Below are 23,719 nucleotides of genomic sequence, written 5' to 3'. Positions count from 1 at the left end.
AAAAGGGAAAGTAAATTTCAATAGTGGCTGGCTCCGGAGTAGTTGTATAAGTGACCTTTATTTCCTTCTTTGCAGTCTTATTTATCTTTCCAAGTTTCCTCTAAGGAGAATGCTATTTTGTTGGAAGAATTTTTGAGGTTTCGTAACTGAGCATGTTACCATGCTGTGTTACTTTATAAGCTTCATGGACACACATGGAACACACACGAAACGTGTCCACCTACTTGAAGCATTATGGAGGTTTTAGCATACTAGGGCAACTCCAAATTATCATTCACACACTTACCATACTCACATACCCAACACTGGATCATCCTGCCATCTGGGACTTTCACATTTAACATACATCACATAGATTGGTCTCACTTCAGCCAAAGCTCATCATGAAAGCCAAGAAATGTCAGCCTAACATTCAACCTAATGCCTACCAATGCCAAGAGCTACTAGAATCTGTAAGAAGTACTTCTTAGAAGTACAGAGGATATCAGCACTAAGATTTTCTAGTATTAAATCAGGCACTTTCTGGTCATAAAAAGTAGAATGCGTACTTCCAAAGTAAATTGGGCAAATCCAGTATGCAAGGGACTACAGAATAGTCATTATTCCTGCCTCAAACTCAGTCTGTGGACGGTTGGACACCGTGCAGTCACTGAGGGAACAAACTCTGGAAACCAGACTGCCAGGATGTTTTGAACCCAGCTCTGCCCTACTACTTTCCTAGCGTGTCATCTCGAGCAAGTTTCTGAGCCTCTGTGCCGCAGCTTCTTCCACTGCAAAATAGAGACAAAATTATACTGACCCTCACAGTACTGAAGTACAGAGGAGTCAACATTCACATACAGGATATTGTAAAGTAGATAGGACAGCACTAGGCAAACACAGGGTACCGTGGGAAGGTTAGCTATTATTTATTTTTCATAATAAATATTATTGAAATATGTTGAAAAGGCTCAGCCTTCTCAAGAATTGTACTTACATGCAACCACAAACTGTGCTAATCATGTTGGTGACCCTTTGATACAGTTAGGCCATACTCAAAAATACAAAGCTGCTTTTTTTCCTTCCCACTTCTTCTCATTCCCTCCCTGACCTATATACAAAGATTAATAGAGCCCATACTAGAGTTCCTCAAAAGTAACAGTAACCCAAGAGTGAGAGGCTCAGATGTTTTCGTCCCCACTGTGTCATGCTCTTCCCTGCTCAAGCCTTTCCCTAGGAAACCAAGGAAACGTCTTTGACTCAACAATCCAGTATGCTGGCAACAACTTTCAAAATGAAAAACAAGTTGACTCACTGTTTAAAAAAAAAAAAGTCTGTGCTAAAGGACAATTAAGTAAACATATATTTTACAGAAAGCTATGATAACTAGCTCTCCTGCAGAGCAGTGCAGCCTCTCAGAATTCAACCCTTGAGTATTTCTTCAAGTCACCTCTCTAGATAATGAATCTTGTCCATTTGTGTATTAAGGGCCATCACAAACTGAAATACTAACTCCCACTAGAGCCAAACCCCACTACCAGTCGTTGGTTCTGTCATTTGCACTTGCCCTCTGCAGCCTGGCCTGCTCATCTCCTAGTGAGCTTGTCTCTTCTCAGCCATTCACACAAGGCTCCCTGAGCAGTCCACACGTGATTATCAGGGAGCCCTGGAAAGCCCACCCCACCTCAAAATCTGGCCAATGACAGTAGCTTCTAGCCTGGCACTCCACCAATAAGATGCCAGGCCAAAGGTTCCCTGTCAGGTAAGCTGACAAGTGCCAGAGGCTTACGCAGAATTCCCTTGGCCCCTCACAGGGAGCTAGTGTCTTCCAAGCTCAGCCTCTTCCCTGGGATACTAAGGAAGCCAAGCACCTGGATATGAGCTGAACGCTTCCAAAATCCTCAGAATTGCAACCACAGAAATATTTATACAGACTTCTGGCTTTCTCCATATTCACATTTCTTTCAGAAGTCAGGGGAGTCGCCATGTCAACTTTCACTAAACTGTCTCCCTCAAACACTGTTCTTTATAAGCACACAGCTTCATCACTTCAGGACAATTGGCCGCAGGTGCCGGGCAGGTATTCCCCGCTCTTGTTAGAGCCTGGTTTCTACACACCATACCTTCAGGACTTGCAACTCCGGTTCATGGATCTCAGAGAAACTCTAAACCACAGTTTCCAACCGTCCAAGTTACTGCAAGCGACAGACACTACAAGTGTTAGTTCTGCAAATACTAGGGGTCTGAGGACCTACTGACAGAGCTTGTAGCTGAGACCTTATCCCACAGTCAAGAAAGTGTTTTCTGATTGTCTAGGGCTGACAAGCCATAACCTCTATCTTCTACTCAGGCACCAAGTAGGACTCACCAGGACGTTGGAGCTCAGGCTCAAAGCCCACCAAAGTCGCCCTAGCCTGTGGATACTTCTTTCATTCTCTTCCCTGAATATGGGAAGGAGACAGACAAGCATCTTTGTTCTAGGAAGTCAGACTTCACTACAGGAAATGAACCTAAAGGTAACTACTTATAGTTCATACAAAATGCCATACTTTCTTCTTACCTACATCTTACCTGTGTTGACCATTTCCCCATCTCCCCATCATATTTTGTCTCTCTCTGGATTCACTGACAGACTTATTGTGAGCTATGCTCATAATAGGACAGACAGGGGAGGAGACTGTCCAAGATGCCATAAGAGGTACAGTAGCGACCAAACCTTTTCTTTTATTTCTTTTCCCAGTTATTTGCAATGGGTCTGTGCGCTTTCTGTGGTTTACCTCATCTAATCCTCATACTGCCACTGAAACACAGCGAGGTTAACTTGCCCAAGGTCACAATAATTAGTAAGTGATGGGTTCAAGGTATGCAACCACGCTGTCTCACAATCCCGAGCTCCTTCTTTTCACCACAATGCCATTCCATTCCATCTGTCCCAGCTCAAGGGAACCAAGGGTCCATACTGGAGCAGTTGGCTATTCTGAAAAGTGGGCAGGTTACACGCAGCCACTGACTGAAAGTAATCCCAACTCCCCAGTCAAGGTTGACCTTTAAGGCTTGCCACAAATTGGCCTCAACCTCCCCTTCTTGCCTTTCCTTCCACCTCCTGTCCTTTAGCCAAACTAGAATCCTCACAGAACTAACGCCCATCTGAACCTCCCTCTCCTCATAATATATTTACTTTCTTCCCCCAAAGCCAAATCCTACCCAACCACTCCAACAAGGTGAAACCTGAAACTCTCTTGGGTCCTTAGTTGACTGTAAGATGTCCTTCCTCTGCAGACATCCATAGCAGGGTTATTGGTTGGTTTGTTTGTTTTAACCTCTATTATAGTGACTGTAACTTCCTATAGTGATTGTAACATGTGACACGGCTCGTCATCCTTAGCAGAAATTTGAAAACTCCGCAACAGGGGTTTCTCTCTGAATAGCACAGTGTACCCAGCATAGGACAGAACACAGTACCTGCTCAACAAACTTCATAGAAGAGTTACCATAGTAACGGATTTTTGTTTTTGTTTTTAAAGATGTCTCATCATTGACAGCTGCTACACTGGGTAACGAAAACAAATAGAGCTGCTACCAGTGACAATGATTCCATCTTTTGGAGATTCAGGAAACTGATTCTAAGTGTGCTGCATCTAAGTACTGTCTAATATAAAAATTTCTATTTTCCTTCTATCTCCTTGAAGATCTCAATGTCACAAGGCCAAGAAGATGCAGATTCTAATTCTTCAACATCCAAAAATGTACTTGCTGTTACCCTTCCTTGTCTAAAATTTATTGAACAAACACAACCAAGGGGGCTAATTTTAAATTTCTAGAGGAATTAATAGCTGTTATCACTAATGATGGCTCCCCAGCCAGACCTCTGAGGCCCCATCAGCAGCTTAGGACAAATTTATCAATCTCTAGCATGAAAGACAAGGAGAAACCTGGCAGTGAGAGGCAACAAGTCTCCTCTCAGATGAAGATAGGAGCTTCCTCCCAGGAAGGAGAAATGGGCAGCTACTGTTTTTGCATTTGAAAGTACCAGAGTACTTCCATGAAAGATACAGGAATGATAATCCACTTACACATTATTTTGCATTAAGATGTCCTTTTGGAGTAACTTCAGAAATCAGTGCAAGTGTGAAGGCAAAATATATACATACAGACATCTTTCTATTCCTCTTTTTCATCACTTGGAAAAAGCATACGTTTTTCCATTTGCTTTTCACGAGGACCTGAGAAAACAGCATCCCTGGAAAAACAATTCTTTTTCTACCGCCCTCACTCCTGTCATCCCAGCCTTCAGATTTTCATTCTGAATTCTGAAACTACAAAGAAGTTTTGACCATTTAAGTCAACTTACCATTTAATTTTAAAAGGGGGCCAGTTAATTTCTGTTTTAAAAATAATTTCATAAATTTAAATTATGAATCTAATGCTAATAAGCAAACATACCAGACTGCTTTGGCTAAACAGTCCGATTAATAACATTCGATTTACTGATTTATTTATTTTTAAAGAAATTTTATTTATTTATTTTTGGTTGCATTGGGTCTTTGTTGCTGTCCACGGGCTTTCTGTAGTTGCAGTGAGCGGGGGCTACTCTTCATTAAGGTGTGCGGGCTTCTCGTTGCAGTGGCTTCTCTTGTTGCGGAACACAGGCTCTAGGCACGTGGGCTTCAGTAGTTGTGGCACGCGGGCTCAGTACTTGTGGGTTGCGGGCTCTAGAGTGCAGGCTCAGTATTTGTGGCGCACGGGCTTAGTTGCTCCGCGGCATGTGGGATCTTCCTGGACCAGGGCTCAAACCCGTGTCCCCTGCACTGGCAGGTTTCTTAACCACTGCGCCACCAGGGAAGTCCCTAATAACATTTTATTAATCACAAAATCAATACAAATTTCCTGCCCACGTAAACCCATGTGTATGTGTGTATGTGAAATGACTGATATGGAAATTATAAGTAAAAATTAACCAAATGACTAATTCATGAAGCACTAATATTATCTTCATATACGTGCAACGTCTAAAGTGGTACATGCCATTAAAATGCACAAAATCGGGGCTTCCCTGGTGGCGCAGTGGTTGAGAGTCTGCCTGCCGATGCAGGGGACATGGGTTCGTGCCCCGGTCCGGGAAGACCCCACATGCCGCGGAGCGGCTGGGCCCGTGAGCCATGGCCGCTGAGCCTGTGCATCCAGAGCCCGTGCTCCGCAACGGAAGAGGCCACAACAGTGAGAGGCCCGCATACAGCAAAAAATAAAATAAAATAAAATGCATAAAATCACTGCTGAATTAAATACATGCTTATCAGATATATTCCTGTAAATGTTATACTTAAAATGGAAAACTCTTAAATATCTGCCGTGGATTGAGCAAAAGTGGTAGATTTTACCCTTGGCTCAAATCACCTGTCATTCCATACAACATATAAAATTCTCCAAGTGTAAAAGAATTCATGTCCTAAATATAATAAAATGATGATAATTCAGACAGTAAAGAAACAGTTGATTATCTACATTACTCACAAGTATAATTTTAGAATCTATAGACAAGGTTTGCTTTCAAACAAATAATTAATATAGTCCTTATTTACTTTGTATCCAAGACGTAATGCAAATAAAATATTAAATAGTATAAACACTTTAAAATGCTCATGCACAGGGACTTCCCTGGTGGCACACTGGTTAAGAATCTGCCTGCCAGTGCAGGGGACATGGGTTTGAGCCCTCGCCCGGGAAGATCCCATATGCTGCGGAGCAACTAAGCCTGTGCACCGCAACTACTGAGCCTGCACTCTAGAGCCCACGAGCCACGACTACTGAGCCCGCGTGCCTACAGCCCGTGCTCCGCAATAAGAGAAGCCACCGCAATAAGAAGCCCACGCACTGCAACAAAGAGTAGCCCCCGCTTGCCGCAACCAGAGAAAGCCCACAAGCAGCAACGAAGACCCAACACAGCCAAAAATAAATAAATAAATACATCTATATATTTTAAAAATGTTCATGCATAGAGAAAAGGATATATTTCTTTTTTTTTTTTTTTTTTGGCCACGCCACACACCATCTGGGATCTTAGTTCCCCAACCAGGGATCGAACCCGCGTCCCTGCAATGGAAGCTCAGAGTCTTAACTGCAGAAGCCCAGGGAAGTCCCAGGAGATATATCAATAACACAGCATTATGTAGATTTGTAGCATCTAATATTCCTCTGAAAAAGAAGGAAAACTTTGCATGCTATGAGCTTAAAAACATACGTCGCAAGTTAGAAGATTCATGAGAGATCAAATAAATCTTATATGCTTCACAATATTTGGATATTTTCTTAAAATCTCTGAAATTGTAAATTCACTTCAATGCTATCATCATTTTTGCAAATTACCTGAATGACAGAAAAAAGATGTAGTGGTACACGAAAATGCAGTGTAACAACTGCATTACATCTTGGTCATTTATAGATGGGGCTCAGTTTAAGCTGTTCTTTGATGAGTAACGTAAGGCATGTTACAGCAGTGCACAAAATCCTCACAATTTAACAGGTTATTTAATCCTTAATTTAGTTCATTAATAAAAATGAGACGAGGAAAGAAGTAGTGAGTGTGTGAGGGAGAGAGGAGGGAGTCAATGACCCAGAAATGGTCACCTGCAACACAAATACACTAGAACTTTCCCTAAACCAGTCCTTGACAAAGGACTACATCCTTAAAGAGACTTCGGCCACATCTCTTATCAGCACGGGGTCCTTAGAAGCCTGGGGAACTCCCCTTAAAGAGCAAGCAGATAGGGACGGGAGCAGGGCGGGGAGACACAGTCGGGCAGATCTTTGCTTTAGCCATCTCCATGGAAAGATCTATCTAACCTTCAATGAATTTTGTGCATTTTCACATTTTGCTCAGGAAGCTAGTTTGTCCTAATGAAATTCACTCTTTCGATCACTTCTTCAAGATGCTTGGACTATTAGGATTCCAGGTGGAAATTGAAAGACCAACTCTCTCCAAGCTTTAAAAGTGAATGGCTAATGTTTCCCAGAACAAAATGTTATGAGATAGTTTAAAATTTCAGTACTATCAATTAAAAATAAAAGGTATACCTGAAGAGACGCTTCCCTGGCCACGTCCCCAGGAAGCGTAATTGAGGAGATGTGAATTACCCTACAAAGGCACAAATAAATAGTCTCTGGTGAATACCTGGCCCATGTCACTGCGGGAATCTTCTCCTGCCCATCGTCTGTTTTCTGTCCAAAAGGCTGCTGAGAGGCTGCATACACACTTCCCTGTGGCCAAGAGCCCTGGTAACTGCTCTGCCCAGCAGCCTAATGCTCTCACTCCTGGTCAGCCCACGTGGCCTTCTGGGTTCTGGGCTTCTCCCGCAGGCCAGCTCTATTGCCAGCCAGCACCTCTGTAAGGCCACAGGAGCAATCGCCCCTTACTTCCATAACTGCTCTCCTCCTCTTCCAGGCCTAGGCCCAGTTTTCTGTTCTTGACCCTGAAGCCCAGGGCACCCCTCCTTCCCTAGCCTGAGGCCTCTGGACCCACTGGCCTGAGACAAGGAAGGGCTGGGCAGCCTGGGCTTCTCTGTCAAATTTTCACACTGTGAAATGGTTTACTCTTTTCAAACTGCATGCTCCCTTCCTTCCTTCCTTCCTTCTCCCGCAAAGAGGCAGGTTGCCCATGGAGCTAAGCCTGCCTGAGCAGGCCCCTTTCTCAAGACTATCCCATCATGCTTGGTTTCCTCAGCAGCACAGTTCATATTTTCCTTCCCTCTTCCCTCTCTTCCCTGCACTGGGTCTGCAGACTTGACTGCTTTGGAAGATCGCTCCATGCAAACCATTTGCCTGGGTACAGAGAAAGGGTATAATGTCAAGTACTGACAGCTTTAGAAGGCAGAGAATCTTAGGAGACAAATCGATTTCTTTGGGTGATGTGTGCATGCTTTCCTATGTGGTAAAGCAGCACTGAGATGGCATCCCAGGAAAGCTGAGTGGACAAAGAATTCTATTTTTGCTAAGATTAGCAATTTGTGGCAACGGGACATTTATGGGGACATGTCATGCAGGGACAGCTTGGCCTGGAAATCAAAATCTATTTATAGAACAGGTCTAGGTTTAGGACCAAGAATAAGGTAATCCCCAACCTTTGGCTTTCGGACAAGTTTCAAATTACTTTGCCTAAACGTGGAGAAGCTCCAGAAAGAGCTGTGGTTGAGCTGATCACTTGGTTAGTAGTTATAAACTAAGAAAATCTATTTGCTATGAAAAATATCCATGGCTAGAAGATAGTTCTAAGTATATACTGTCCAGTCAGCCAGCCCTCACCACCTTATTTTCAGTAATTTAATCAAAAGCGCTTTTGACGCTCCAAATAGGTCATTTTATTTTGAGACTTTTGGGTCTGTGGTAGGCCAAGACTTTAATGTCCTTGCAGCCCCCCAAAGTGTTTGGATGACTTTACTAAGTGAAAAGGAGCTGTTCATTAGCAACTGCAACATTTCCACACTTTCCCAGTTAAAGAAAATGGCTCGTTTGGATTTCAGTGGAAAATTCTCATGTGACAGAAAGGGTATTGAGACCACCTAGATTGTTGGGGAAGACCTGGAGACAATGTAGCCTCACAGCTGTCTTACTGTCTTATTTTTCTAGCACTAAGGAATATCTGATTATTGAGCCCTTATAGAAAAATACAACCACCTAATAGCAATGACAGTGGTGATGGTGGCAGTATTTTATTTATTTATTTTTAATTTTATTTATTTTTGGCTGCGTTGGGTGGGTCTTCCTTGCTGCGCGCGGGCTTTCTCTAGCTGTGGCAAGTGGGGGGCTACTTCTCATTGCAGTGGCTTCTCTTGTTGTGGAGCATGGGCTCTAGGCACAAGTCAGTAGTTGTGGCTCACGGGCTCTAGAGTGCAGGCTCAGTAGTTGCAGCACAAGGGCTTAGTTGCTCCGTGGCACGTGGGATCTTCCCGGACCAGGCCTCGAACCCGTGTCCCCTGAATGGGCAGGCAGATTCTTAACCACTGCGCCGCCAAGGAAGTCTTGGTGGGAGTATTTTAAAGGTACATCTTATTACTGTGTCATGCTGGTGTCGGGAGATTTTCAATGCATGTGAAGAGAGTCTCCAGTTTACAAATGCCTACTGATGGAGAGAGAAGAGAGGTCCCGGCCTGGGGCTTTCTCCTTTACTTCCCCATGGCTCCTGCGGCCCCCAAGGCAGCACGGCATGTCCAGACTGCTGCTCTGAAAGACCCAGATCAGGGCCTGCCACAGAACACATCCCACCCTTGAACTGAGGCCCCACTGTCATTCAGACACATGTGCTTGGAAGGGAGAAAAACGATAATGGCCCCTATTCTATACCAGTCAGTAGGATGAAAATGACCAAGGTTCAAATCACAATTGATCTATATCTAAGCTGTACGATCTCAGATCAGTTATTCTGTGTACATGAGCTTTCTCTTTCTTAAGATGTGGATGGTAATTCTCACCTAATGAAGATTAAACAAAGTCCATTTTAAAGGGCTCTGAACACAGAGTACTCAATAAATATTTTTCTTTTCCTCTGTGATACCATTTGCACCAGTTACATGAATAGCTGACCACAAAATGCCAGGAGATACCTCAAGGCCACACAAAATTATTTACTTAAATAGCAGAATTTAGTAAAACTATTTACTACTTCATTGCAGTAAACGGTATCTTGGGGTTTGAAAGTAGTTAAGGTTATCTCCCGAAGTGCCTATTTTACTCCTAAGTGAATTGCTGAGAAACCAGATTCACAGAAGCTTCTCTCAATATGAAGACAGCAGAGTTTTATTATATAAATATATATAAACACACACACAAACTACCAGACAACCAAACATTCTGTTGTAATTTAACTTGCTCTGCAGATACTTCTAGAAACCATATTCAGCTTACAAAAGTTGGAAACAAATAATTTCTATGAACAGCACAGTGGTGAAGACCCTGATAGCAGATTGTCCAGGTTCAAATCCCAGTCCTGCCACTTAGCTCTAGGACCTCAAGTGAGGTTCTCTACCACTCCCCACCTCCATTTCTCCATTTGTAAACTGGGAGTAATATCACCTACCTGCTTGGGCTGTTAAATAAGTTAAGATAGCCTCTCTAATTTAGTGGCAGCAATCCTTCCCTGAAAAAAACACTGGTGTTGTCCTCTTCTTTCAAGGAGAAAAAATAACATATAACACATCTACCCCAGACCCTCAACCCATTTTCCAAAACAAAACGCACAGCAATACTCCAATACACAATTAACAAACTATCATGTTGAATGTAAAATGTTTAAGTGCTGTTTACTGAAGATCAAACCATTAGTAAGATTAAGTGTTGTTTCCAAGCAGTGACATGGCATATATCCTCTTGATTGACACTGGGTATGTTTTTCAAGATGTCCCCATTATACTAAAAATGTAACTCGAGCTATCTCCCCCACATTTGTGTTTAAAATTTCGTTATTGGGTTTGGAGGCATACGTATAAATTTTCCCTATAAAAACGTAAGTTAAAAAATGTTGTATTAAAAGATGTATATTCTATAAAGCTTGGGTATTAAAAAGCAATAAACATTCTTACTGTGGAAATATGTTCACCAAGGGGAGATTTTTACAGGTATGCTTGTATCAATAAAACAGATAGTGGCCAAAGAAGAAGGGTAATTTTTAAAAACCTATTACTACCACTACTACCAACACAACAGAAAAAGCCCAAAATATGTCCCTAACTCCAAAGTATACAATTTTTGAACATTTTTCCACTTATAAAGAAACAGCAATATTTTGGGATTTCACAAATTGTGTTCCCTGGAACACTGGTAACAAGTGTTACTAAAAAATAAAAAAGGCTCCTAGGTCAAATAACTTTAGAATATTTAAAATATGCTTCTTGCTACCAGTTTTTTTTTTAGCAATTCATAAATACTAGCTAAAATATTATATGCTACAAGGCGTCTTGCAGTAAACTTTATTTACACTAAAATATTAGACCACGAAACTCCTTTTCAACAGAACACCTAGTAACAATATTTCACACACAATTTGGGAAACAGAGCTCTATTCCTTTCACTTATTTATTACAGAAATTTTGCTTTAAGCAGATTAACAAAGTATTAGTCTCTCCTGAAATGTGTAAAAAGCTATTAGAACAAGCCTTTCATTTTAAAGACACATAGCCTGGCCTTGGCTTTCAAGCTTCAAGCTTCAAACTAAGCTCAAAAGGGATTAGTCTCTTTCCTTTACCTGCAAAATGAAGATGATATGATTTCCGATCAATAGTATAGGGACGGGAAAATTGGTGTAAATGTGTTTCTTAAATGACCTTAAAATCTTAGGAATTAAGTGATCTGACGAATAAAACGTGACCATCATTGCTATAGACAAATAACTAAAATTTATGCAGCAGGTTCTCACAAAAACAGTGGCAGCTCTAAGCTGGAGACACAAAGTATTTTTAAAGAAATAGATACATATTCTAATCTTCAAGTACTAATTTTAAAAAATTTCCTTCCTTTAAAGGAAAAACACTCCCCCCACCTCCACCCAGAGTTCAGAGGGTGTCCTAGCCACTTATTTTCCTCTTTGCTTTGAAGGAAGTGTGGCAAGAGACAAACCCATTTAAGTAATTGGTATAGTAGAGCAATGTCTCTAAACAAGAAAGGATACCCTACAGTGATGCTATTTAGGTATGCTAAGGCGCAATGATAAGAATTATTGGACGACTGCTAGATTTAACTAACATTCTGGGAGTATAAAAAGCAAGCAACTCAAATACTGGCAATTAATTTTTATATAGCCTCTGGGATGTTTTCCATATGTACTATGTGATCTCAAAAATATTATGTACTCCAAAATACTACATCTGTGTCCAATAGTCCCTTAGAGTAAATATCATTGGATGTAAACATACAAGGGCCTTTGGCAACTCTGCTGCTATCAAATAGAGGGAACATGTTCTATACAAGGAAGATCTCATTTCTCAGGACTCTATTCTTTCCAAATTCAAATTCACTTGTGCCTAAAATCAAATTCAAATTTAGCACTTTTGTGAAAAACGTTTTTGAGAATCAGGTTTTTTTTTTGTTTCTGGTGGAAAGAAAAAAAGGCTCTATGCTAAATTGTCCTGCAAACATAAAACCCAACCGTTCCAAAATATTAAAAAATCCATCAATGCACAAATATTGTTGAATTCCTATTATATACAGGGTATTGAATCCATCTAGTGCTTAGGATTAAAAAAAAAATCAAGCCCACCCTTGAGGCATTTATGTTCTTAGTAAATAGAAAAATTTCTACAATATAAACTTGCCTAATAAAGCAAGGCAGAAGGATAAACGCACACAGGACGTGTACACGTACTAGTGGAGAATTTTAAAGTCAAGCTCCAGGGAAGAGAGGTTTCTAAGAGGAGTTGGCAATAAGACCAGAAAAGGCAGGTAGGGCCAGATACCGAGAGACTGGAATGATAACTGAGTAGCTTATTGCCAAAGATGACCTCTTTACCAAGCTGTGTAAGCCATTCCCTCACTGAGAGGTGAAGCCTATTCCTCCATGCTCTTTGAGACGGGATATGATTAATTGGCGAACAGAACATGGCCAAGTGGCATTGAGTAACTTCTGAGGCCAAGCCCCAAGAAACCTGGCAGGTTCCACCTAGACTTCTTAGAATGCTCACTCTGGGGGGTAAGCCAGCAAGAATGTAGGAAGTCTGACTACTCTGATTCTGCCATGCTATGAGGAAGCCCAAGCTAGTCATGTGGCGAAGCTGCACAAGGAGAAAGATGACCCACCAGCCCAGGTGTCAGACCTGTGCATGAAGAAGCCTCTGATGATCCCCTTGCCTCAGCCCATCTTGCTTGACGGACCCCAAGAAAGCACTTGATTGTGATCCTCCAGAATCAAGAGAGAAAATTGTTATTTTAAGTCACTAAGTTTTGGGTGGTATGTTACACAGCAACAGCCGACTGAAACAGTCACCTTGACCTTCAGGATAGGGGTCACAAATGGTGGCACCTGGGCCAGACAGAACCTGCAGACAGGATTTTGGGGGGCTTACTCAGTATTTTTAAAATTCTAGCTAACGTTTTCTAACAAAACCCACATTCTTCTGAGGCCTGCACTTTCCAATCATCCACTTCACTTATTATATAACCTGCCAGGCCCCTATTGGTCCTTAAGTATAGAAACCTTTCTCTAAAAAATGGGAGCAGGGGATTAATACACTTATACAATTACCTAAATATATCCAGTCTGATGACATCATATAGTTATACTATAATCCAGAATGATTCAAAAATGCCATAAATCAAAAGAATTTTAGCCTGGATATACTGAAGCATATATATCCCCATTTTCAATAATAAATTTTAAAAATAACAATGATTTACTTAAAAATAAATAAAGACATCATTCAAATTTACTTCTACCTTGATCTAAATAACTTCTATCAAGATGACAGGCCATAGCTTTGACAGTATTATTTGGACCAGAGAGAAATGAAAAGACACACACTTAGTAACTCTAGTCAAAACATTAATTATAGAATAAGCTGATCGAGTTACATGTTTCTAGACCACCTATAAATAGCCAAAGTTCCTTTCAACTTTCAGTTGCCAGCTCACCTTTTCTTACTCAAACCAAATCTTAATTATTCAATAACAAATTATTTTAAAGTTTTATACCTCAAAAGGCGGAACCATGCCATGGTTTCCTAAATATGATACTGAAAACACTGTTTCAGAATCCATCTGTATTATAATGCAAGCTCCTTCAGGGCAGGAATTCTTACATTTATTTTATTCTAGGCTTATCATATACACCCAGCAAAAATCTTCACGGTTGTTTATTAAAATACATGTTAGGATTCTTTTAAATAATTTAAATTTTAAGACATTCTACATTTACATATTTAAATGCCTTTCTGAGTTACCCAAATCTCGTTCTAGGTAGGATTTCAATTTTATGCTGCTCATCAACAATAAATAATTCTTACTCCTTTTCTCAAAATATAGATGATATCTGACAGACGTTAGCATTCAGAGATAAACCAGATCTCTACAGCCAACCCACCCAAACTTCAAAAATTCTTGTTAGTGCGAATTCTAATATTTTTCTACACAGCTTCAGTTACACAGCAGCATGATGTTAAAGCATTTCCCAGTCTATTAAGTTAATTACATTTTACAGTTCTAATCTGATTCAACTAGTGTCACAAGAACATATATCAATTTCCATGTTCCTAAATCTTCCAAATAAATGACAAACTTAGACAAGTGCATACCCCCTAACGGAAGACGGGCACATGTTAAGGGGCTGTGGAAAGACATATCGTATCGGCATGTGCAGGGCTCCCATGTACCTTGAGAAGGACACCGTACTAGAGTAAGACGAAACTAAAGGCAGCAGAAAAAAGCATCACTGTCACGTCTCAATTCACAAAGATCCTAAGAGGCAACAGAGAACAGTCACCCCCAAGTTACTTGAAAATTTTATTTAGGTTTGAAAAATGTATTTCAAAACCTGCTGTTGGGAACTCAGGACACATTCTCCCATAGCAACAGTGCCACAAATATATGGTGCTTTGAGTTTTCCAGCAGGTGAAAAGAACTCCGCGAATCCAGAAAATGGCACAACTGGAGAATCTACAGCTCTCTGGGATTTGATTACCATGTATGCTGTTTTTCCCCCTATGGAAAATGGCTACTGCATTACTCACTGGCATACATCTCCCTCCTCCCTCCAGTTCACTATCTCTTTCTTTCCTCCAGTTACTCCCACTCCCACCAAAAAAGTCCCCAGTCTCTTAGAGGTGGAAGCAAAACAGCCTGATCCTGTGAGCCATTCGTAAGCAGGAGCTACCGAGCTAACAGCAATTTGAAAGGCAGGTATGAGAGGGATTTGAGAAGAACTGGCTAAGGGGACAGAGTTTCCTAGCCTAGGCCCAGTGCACAGTAGGCATTTAAAGTTAATGTATTATGTATAATAATATGATGAAGAGATAAACCAACAGTATAGTCTTTAAATGTGCGCACTAAATGAGAAAGGGGATGGGGCTCAGGGGGAACTGGGTGGTGATCTGGACCATGGATATCACGCCCTCAGCTTAGCTCTGGTCCGTGAAACATCACTTTTAGGTTATAAGATCAAGAGATGTTCAGGGACTTCCCTGGTTGTCCAGTGGTTAGGACTCCACGCTTCCACTGCAGGGGGCAGTTTCCCAACCAGTTTTAATCCCTGGTCAGGGAACTAAGATCCCAAAAGCCACAGGGCGTGGGCAAAAAAAAAAAAAAAAAAAAGAGTTGTTCAGAAACTACACAAATATATTTTAAGGGAGAAAAAGCATAAAAATTATCCTGTCTTCAAGAACTTTAGGTATGGTGATATACTAGTACTTTTACCTACAAGTGTTCAAATAACCTAAAGTCAATTCGGTCTTTGAGGAACATGAGAAAATAACTTTTCCTTGCTCAAAACAAGATGATTTTCCATCTTATTAAGAGTCACAAACGATTTAGAAATTTATATCCACCCAAACTACACAAAGCTGTTTAAAACAGTCACCTGTGCCTAACAGGGGTTCAATACCTTTAAGCCCTTTTTAAGATACTGTTTTGGTATATACCAAATATAATATTTGGTTATTAGTTATTAACATTAATATAATCTGAGATATTTTTATAAATATCTTAAACTTATTCCACAAATATTATTTTTCAAATTAAGAAGTTATATTGCATATGTATTAAAGCAAGCATTCTTTTCCCGAACCACTTACAAATCAATTTCAAAAATGCTTTCTAACAGTATTTCCAAATTAATTCACCCACAGGTCTTTGACTGCCCTGCATCATCACAGACAATCACAGTGCTTTACGTCAAGCACTCTTTTAAGTATGTTACATATACTAACTCATTCAATCCTCATAATAACTCTTGAGTTAGGTATTACTATGCCCAGTTTGCAGAAGGAAAAGAAAAAACTGAGGCTCTATGACATGAAATAACTTGCCCAAGATCACACAGCTATTAAATGACAGAACCAGGGCTCTGACCCAGACAGTCCAGTTCCAAAGTGATTACACAAAGTAGGTGTAATCACTGCACCCTACTCCCTCTCACACTCATTCATTCAAACTTTTATCACCTGCCTAGAGTAGGTCAAGCACTTTGCTAAACCCAGGTAAAGAGACAAAATAAGGCAAAATCTCCATCCTCAAGGAACTTACATTTTAATGTGCAGTACTTTACCAAAGTAAATTAAACCCAAAAGTTCGATACGACAATTCTGGTTCAGCAAAATGTCCAGGGAAAAGATAAGATATTGTATTGAAAAGGATTTAGGAATAATATTCCTGATGTTCACATTTTTTTTGAATACTTTCAAAAGCTACACATTTGATCTTTCAAGTGAACCTTGTGGAGCCGAGCATTATTACACTCATTTCACAGATGAGGAATCAAATAAGTTCCGAACAGCTTAGCAAAGATGCCGCATTGCCTTTGGAGGGAAATTGCCCCGCCTACAGAATCTGCTTCTCTAAAAAGACCCCAAATGGTCAAATCATAGGCTTCCTGGGACAGTTCAAAAAAATTAACTGGGCAAACCTGATCCCCTTTCAAAAATCTGAAATTAGTCCGTCCCTTTGCTATGAGATGTAAGATGATAGAGGGCGACGAGGGTGGGGTATCCATTGAGAGCCAAGGTCAAGCTCGAAATGAGGAGATTATAAAGCCAGTGGACAGAAAAGAACAGAGTCCCAAAAAGAGAGCAACATGCCATGTGACCAGTCCTGAGGGAAGAAGACAGGAGATATGGTCTTTTCCTTATGACCCAGATGCCTGCAATAAACCTCATTTTCCCTAAAGACACAAGTGTTCTTTGCAAAAGCGACTACCGGAAGAGCATCTGTCAAGTGGATGACGTTTCACAATTTTTTCCAACACAAAAATTCAGATACTTAGTGGGCTTGAGTAGAGAAAAGACTCCAGGTGTAGTAACTGGCCACAAAGATCTCCATGGTTTCTGTTTACTCCCTGCAAAAAAAGGGATAAACTTGGCCAGCTCACAGCAACAAACACAGAAGTCAAAAGAATGTGTCTTCAGAATTATCCAGACGTCATCCCTTCTACTCCCTCTGCCCTAATCCACCCCCAACACCTTTACTTATCCCCACTCTCCTCAAATAAGGAATCTTATTTTCTGTCTCCTCTTATCAAAAGTAAAACAAAGTCATTAAAGATCAATACTGACTAAAACTCTGACAACAAACCATTTCATCTCGGAGTATTTGTATGAAACGAAAGGTTTAGGTCAGGACAGTAATCACCTAAAGGAGAGAGTTCAGGAAAGGACTGGCATCACACCCAGCCTAGCACACCTTCTTCCCCAAACCAAGCTTGGAGACCATGCTGCTAACTCCGCCCATTCCCATCCTCTACTCCATCACCACCCAAGCAACAGCCTGGAGGCCTCAAGTTTCTGCTGTTCCAAGATCTCTCACAGGGACACCACAAGGGTGACAAGTAGAGAGGCTTCTCAGGACCTTTGGGCAGCATTCAAATCAAGAAGATGTAGGAGAACAAAGGCCACCGAAGGGAGTGAGACCTCACAGATCCATGACCATAGAGCACAGGGGACTTCCACTTGACACAAGTGTGGCCTTGGCCTCTAGGTTGCTGAGTCCTTTTTCTAACCTGTAAATGATACTCAGGTGTACAGATAATGAGGAATTTTAAAACAAGAGAAAAAATAATTCATTTTGGTGGGCCAATTATTAAAAACTCTTTAGGCCTAATTACCAGGCAATCCAGAAGCCATCATGTGCATTGTTAAAAGATCAATTTTTGGGCTTCCCTGGTGGCGCAGTGGTTGAGCGTCTGCCTGCCGATGCAGGGGACATGGGTTCGTGCCCCGGTCCGGGAAGATCCCACATGCCGCGGAGCGGCTGGGCCCGTGAGCCATGGCCGCTGAGCCTGCGCATCCGGAGCCTGTGCTCCGCAACGGGAGAAAAAAGATCAATTTTTGTGAGTTCGTCATGCTGCAACACTCTCAAAAACAAGACAAGTACTAAGAACTTAAACACCAAAAAAGCAATCATAAACCTTCAAATAAGCCCTAGCCCCCATTAGAAAAGAAAAACAAAGGCAAACGATGAAAGAAGTAAGTGTGCCGTGGAAGACAAGGAAAGTTTTCAGCAGGTTTTCTTTTTTTGTTTTTAAGAAGGTGGGGTTCTTGAGATTTATAAATCCTTATACTTGAAAGGCATACACCTAATATAAGTCCCATGAAGATAACTTTAAACAGGCCCACAAAAATCACATGCCTCACAGATGAGGGCGGTTAAAAGGCAAATATCCCATAACTCTAAATAAAGGTAAGACCTGCCCAGTTAGAATACTGGGTGTGTCTTTTAACAATTCAAGAGAAAGTTATGAATAGGGCTTCTAAATGACACAGTAAAAAAAAAATCAGTTTTTAGAAAGTACTCTTATGCCAGCACACGGAGGACTAGATTGATCTAGAAAACAATTATCCATATGGACAGGTTAAAAATGTATTTGGTCAGTAACTCCTGCAAAATTAGAATGAGGAATCACGCCTTCAATGATAAGGCTAGGAAAAATAAAAAGAAACAGTCGTTCACTTATGACATAATTGCAATATAACAACTCTTCACCATCCTTCCTTCACCAAAAATATATAAAATTTCAGATAACACACAAATTCAGACGGAAAGAACTCTATTCATGATATAGTACATAGGTTTTTTTAAATGCTGTAAATTCACGTAAAAGAAAGACATTAGAAGATGGCAGCCCTCTTCCAGGCCTGAACTTTTACATAATGGTTAATTTTCAGTTATGCCATTTTTAGTTAAGCATAAGGATCATGCCCATGTTTCTTAACATGTGACAAAATGATATTTGTGAAAATGCTTCTGAAATGAGGAAGAATATGTGATATGCCACAAAGCTCGATAAGTTCTTTCCTTTTCTGTATCTAGTGTGAAAGCAAGCAGCAGCTAGCCATAAACCAGGCACTGTTCTATGGGCTTTACATGGATCATTCCACTTAATCCTCTCAGTGAAGTGAGAGCTAATATGAAGTTCAATTTACAGGTAGAGATTTAAATAACCCTTCCAAGGCCACACTGAGAATGAGTGGGAGAATCAATCGGGATGTGACCCCACGCAGGCTGGCCCCCGAGCCCAGATTTTCAGGGTTTATGTCATCATGACATAAACCAAGCCTCTTGGTTCTGCTTGCCCAACACCAATGGCAAACGGGGTCAACAAAACAAGATCTTACATGATGAATGCTATACAGTTACTCATAGAAGACATAAAAATATCTCAGACGAAACTAGAGTTCAAAGGTTTAATAAGAAAAATACCATTTGACATTAATATTTATCAAATGTTAGCAAAAACTGATAGGAAGCAAACAATAGTTTTTCTTAAAATGATGGAAAAGTCAAGGGAAAACAGTAAGAATAGACAAAACGCAGTATTCTTCGAAAAACTGCTTTGCAAAAGTAAACATTAAGAAACCTACTTGAAAATTAACAAGTAAATAAAGTCTTATAAATATAGCTACTCATAAAAAGTGGTTTCCTCTGGAAACATTTGACTATGCACAAGTCAGTCAGAACAACTAATGTTAGCGTATTTCTTCAAATCCTAATGTTTTCAAGAAGAAATATAACAAAACAAATTGAAAGCAGAATTCTGTAAATATTTGAGAGTGTCTAACTATGAGTAGGAAGAATTCCTTAATCAGGTATCCAATGAATGTGTCCTGATAAAGAGGGATAATGGAATGGAATGGAGGGAATTTTAGACTAACAGATAACTTACAAAAATATTAATTCCCTACTATCGCAGCTTCCCCAAAGACCAGAACAACAATTAAAAAAAGGACCTGGTAACATAGGACTAAACCTCAAATGCTTTCTATAAATATCCTAAATCATATACATAATCCTTTATACTTTTCAAATGGCATATACATGAGTTCATCTTATTGAACTAAACATTTGATTAAGTAGTTCATCAAAGTGCATATTATTTAGGAGAAAAAGTCTTGCAATAAGCCAAATTAGACTTCTGTGCTCCCTTCAACAACTGCTGAATAGGTGGACGGGAACACAAGAGTCTAGCTTTCCTCTTTTTCACAGTTTGTTTGTTTTGGTTTGGTTTTGACTTTTGAAGAGCTTTTAAAATAGGCATCAACCACCAAACTTGCACCTCAGGGCAGCTTGCCAGTGCTTCAAGTACAAGCTGACAACCTCGGGCCAGAGCCGAAGCCCTGTGCTCAGCCCCCTCACCACCATCTTTAAAGGCTGGCTCCTGATCCCATCCCACCCTCAAATCCCTCCTCCCACCACCACTCCCCCTCCCGCCTCAATAGCAATATCTCAACCTCTCCAGGCTAAAGAAGGTGCCTCCCAAAGAAACACTAAGCTCATCTGATAAATGATTCCATGCTTAAGGGTAACAGCCAATAAGGACTGTCCCTTTTCTCTCCTTCCCCCCCAGCCCTCAAACCAAGGCTCCCGTCTTCTCCAGCCTAGGACTCTAATTCAGTGGTAGGAATTTGGGGCCAGTATGGGCAAGCAATATGGCAGCCAGTGGGGGAGGCACTTGGGAACAGGTCTGGCGCTACCACTCCGTGGAGTGCGCTCACTGTGTGAGCAGCTGCCCACCCTACACCCTCTCGATTTTGCGCTAGCCTAGGTTGAGAATGATCCTGCTCTGGCCAAGGTTGAGAATGAGCTGTTCCTCTCTTTTGTTCTCTCAACCCACTCAAGTATAGGCCACCCACAACAGGCTGCAAAACCGCACACATAGGATAAAGGCTCCATATCTCAATATGCAGCCCCAGGCAAAGCCCTACGACAACAGACATTGCAGCAGCCTAATCCCTGAGGTTTGAGTCCTCAAGGTAAAAATGAGAGGTCAGGACTCAAAGTCCCTAAGGTTCTTTTCACTCTCACAATCAAGGCCGAAAATTCAGCTCAGATCCTCAGGCCATCCCAGAGTAAAGTCTCTGGAGCATGTGCTAAGTCTGCATAATTCTGGCCATTTTGACCGTCAAGGGGAGTCCAAGATACAGACAGTAAGGGGTTGGCGTTGCAGTCTGCTTACTGCTCAAAGGTTACTATCTCGTTAGCGTGCTACAGAAAAATGGATAAGAACACTTTATGACCCTCTCACACAAAATAAAATGATAACACAGCCAAAGCACAAGCCGCAATTCCCTTTTATCTTTGGAAATGAATTAAGTCAATGGAATACATATGGTGATTGCAACGTGAGAAAAAATTCTGGTCAGCCTGGGAATCTAGCGCAGAGGATTACAGCCGTTCCATTGATTTTTATTCCCCTCCTCCACATCTGGGGATTTTAAAACAAATGAAAGAAGGCATTATTCCAGCTTAAGGCATAATAAGCATAAGTCACAAAAGAACAAAGAAAGTTTTATTATCACATTAAACATCAAGGAGGAAATGTCCTTACTGATAACTAATTTAGTATCCTACCCTATTAGGTTAGCATTTGCTGTTTGCAAGCTTCTAGGCCAATATTTACAATTTCTATCTAAGACAGGAGGTAAAAATGTTCAGCTAGTAAGAAGGTCATTAAGGAAAGGAAGGGGGGGGGGGGTAAGGCTTGGAAAAACAGAACAAAGTACACAGATAGACGGTACTCTTTGCGCCTCAGTGGTCTATAGAACATTCGCCCTGTCTGCCTATAAAGTGATTTAGCATTAACCACAGGTCACTCTAGCAGCAGAGTACTACTTCCTGACAAAACCTTTTTGAAAGCTCCCCCACCAACAAACAATCCACATACGCCAAAGAATGTGAAACCTACTGCCCCAGGCCAGTGTCTTGGGCTCTCGGCCTAAGAAGTTTGCTTTCAGCCAGAAGAAGGGGGGAAAGAATCACACTGTAACAACAGCAGATTGTAGAATACAGCAAACAGCCCCCCTGCTTGTTGGCGCCGTTCCCAAGCAGCAGTTCCAGTGGCTGGGCCTTGAGCCCATTCAAGAATTCCATCTCATAGGAAGTGTTTCAAATATAGTTATTTGATCTTTCAGCATTTGCAAATGCACCTGCTGAGCAAGGAGCCTGACAGCCATCGCCCCAGTTCCTTCCTATCCGTCTTCACCAGTCATCATAGAGGCGGTTTCAGGATTAGGTGAGGTGTAAAGTACAGAAAACCCCAGCCGAAGATTTCTGCTGCTGCACGAGGTTAGCGCGACCTGTGGCTTTTGGTTCCTTTCTCCCCACACTAACTTCCCTGTCACTTTTTTCCCCGGAGCAGGTAAGAGGGCTTTGTTTTGTTCTCTAGCTTTCAGGTGCCCGGGCTTACCTCGTGGTGGCTTCCTCCCCTCCCTTGCCATGGTTCCCCCCCAGGGCCTGGTCCTTGCCGCTGGGGTGGTAGGCAGTGAGCACAACTCCCTGGGAACTGGAGAGCCAGCTCATGGTGAGAGAAGGGGCATAATTTCTGCGATCCTGACACAGCGGAGGGGAAAGAAGTTCCTGGCTCTCCCGGCAACTCGGCTCATTAGCATTGGCCGGCTCCTCCCACCAAGGCCGGCGATTCACAAGGGAGGGGCGGGGCCTCTCCGGCGCGGGGCCGCCGACTCTCCAAGGGGGAGACCGGTGACTCAGAGCGTGGCAGCAGCCCGGGGACAACCCCAGTCCGAAAGGTTGCAGTTAAGGGGTGGGGGGTGGCGGGGGTACTAGTTGCTCCCACCCCCCAGTTATTCTGATCTGATTAAACAGCCACGTTGCAGCCGCCTCTCAACGTTGTAAGCACAAGCCGTCTTGGTTAGGAAACAATGAATTACTGCAGAGCCTTTTTTTCCCTTCTTAATTCCTGTTTCCATCTGGTAATTTCTGCTACTTCATGTAACGGGAGTAAGGGCTCTTCTTAATCCCTTCAAGGTCAGCGTTAAAATTAACCATAGCAAAACCCAATCAACCTGCCCAGCAAAACTGTGCCATACAGGTGACAAGAAAGGCTTCCTGGGGACTTCCCTGGTGGTCCAGTGGTTAGGACTCCGAGCTCCCAAGGCCGGGGGTCCAGGTTCAATCCCTGGTCAGGGAACTAAGATCCCACATACCACAACTAAGCCCGTGCTCCGCAAGGAAGACCCGGCACAGCCTAAATAAATAAATATTAAAAAAAAAAAAAAAAAAAGACAAAGGCTACCTGTTGTGTTGAGTTTAATATGTCTTCATAAAAAAGATGTGTACCTAGAATACCATCTTCTTTCACGTAGCAAATGCCAAGTTTACCTTTTGTTTTAACAAAATACCCTTCAGTACCAAAAAGAGACCCATCTACCAAAACTGTTAAATGGCACTGCTGAGAATTAAAAAAAAAAAGTACTTACTGTTACTTGTTGAGCACTTACTATATGCCAGGCTCTCTCTGTGACAGGTGTTTTACATGTATTATCTCATTCAATTCAGTTGAATTCTCTCTCTCTCTCCCTCTCTTCCTCCCTTCCCTCTTCCTCCCTTCACTCTTCCTCCTTCCTCTCCCCCTCCCCCCTCCATCTGTTTCTCTCGCACACAAACACACCTTATAACGCGAGTATCATTCTCATCTGCAGGAAAGTGAGGCTGAGGGGCAGATTAAGTACCTTGTCTAAGATAACACAATTGTTCTGTGCCAGAAGCTAGATTTGCCCAGAATTCTAGGCTAAATTCCATTCTTTTTAACCACCATCCTGTTCTT

General features: G+C 41.6%; 1 protein-coding gene across 2 annotated transcripts in view; it reads right to left on the bottom strand.

The window, feature by feature from the left end:
• Positions 1–22,507, bottom strand: part of ARHGAP18 (Rho GTPase activating protein 18) — a 131,576-nt gene extending 109,069 nt beyond the window's left edge. Inside the window, exon 1 of one of the 2 annotated variants that reach the window (XM_065888743.1) lies at positions 22,343–22,507. In XM_065888743.1, coding sequence (XP_065744815.1) covers positions 22,343–22,455 — 113 coding nt within the window. In that variant the 5' untranslated portion in view covers positions 22,456–22,507. The remainder of the gene's footprint in view (positions 1–22,342) is intronic. The other variant, XM_065888744.1, reaches the window with a different exon arrangement.
• Between the last annotated feature and the right edge of the window lie 1,212 nt (positions 22,508–23,719).

Source organism: Phocoena phocoena, chromosome 12, assembly GCF_963924675.1.
Source record: "Phocoena phocoena chromosome 12, mPhoPho1.1, whole genome shotgun sequence".
Lineage (NCBI taxonomy): Eukaryota > Metazoa > Chordata > Mammalia > Artiodactyla > Phocoenidae > Phocoena > Phocoena phocoena.
Note: the sequence above shows the minus strand (reverse complement) of the source record. Positions and strands in the feature narration are given on the sequence as shown.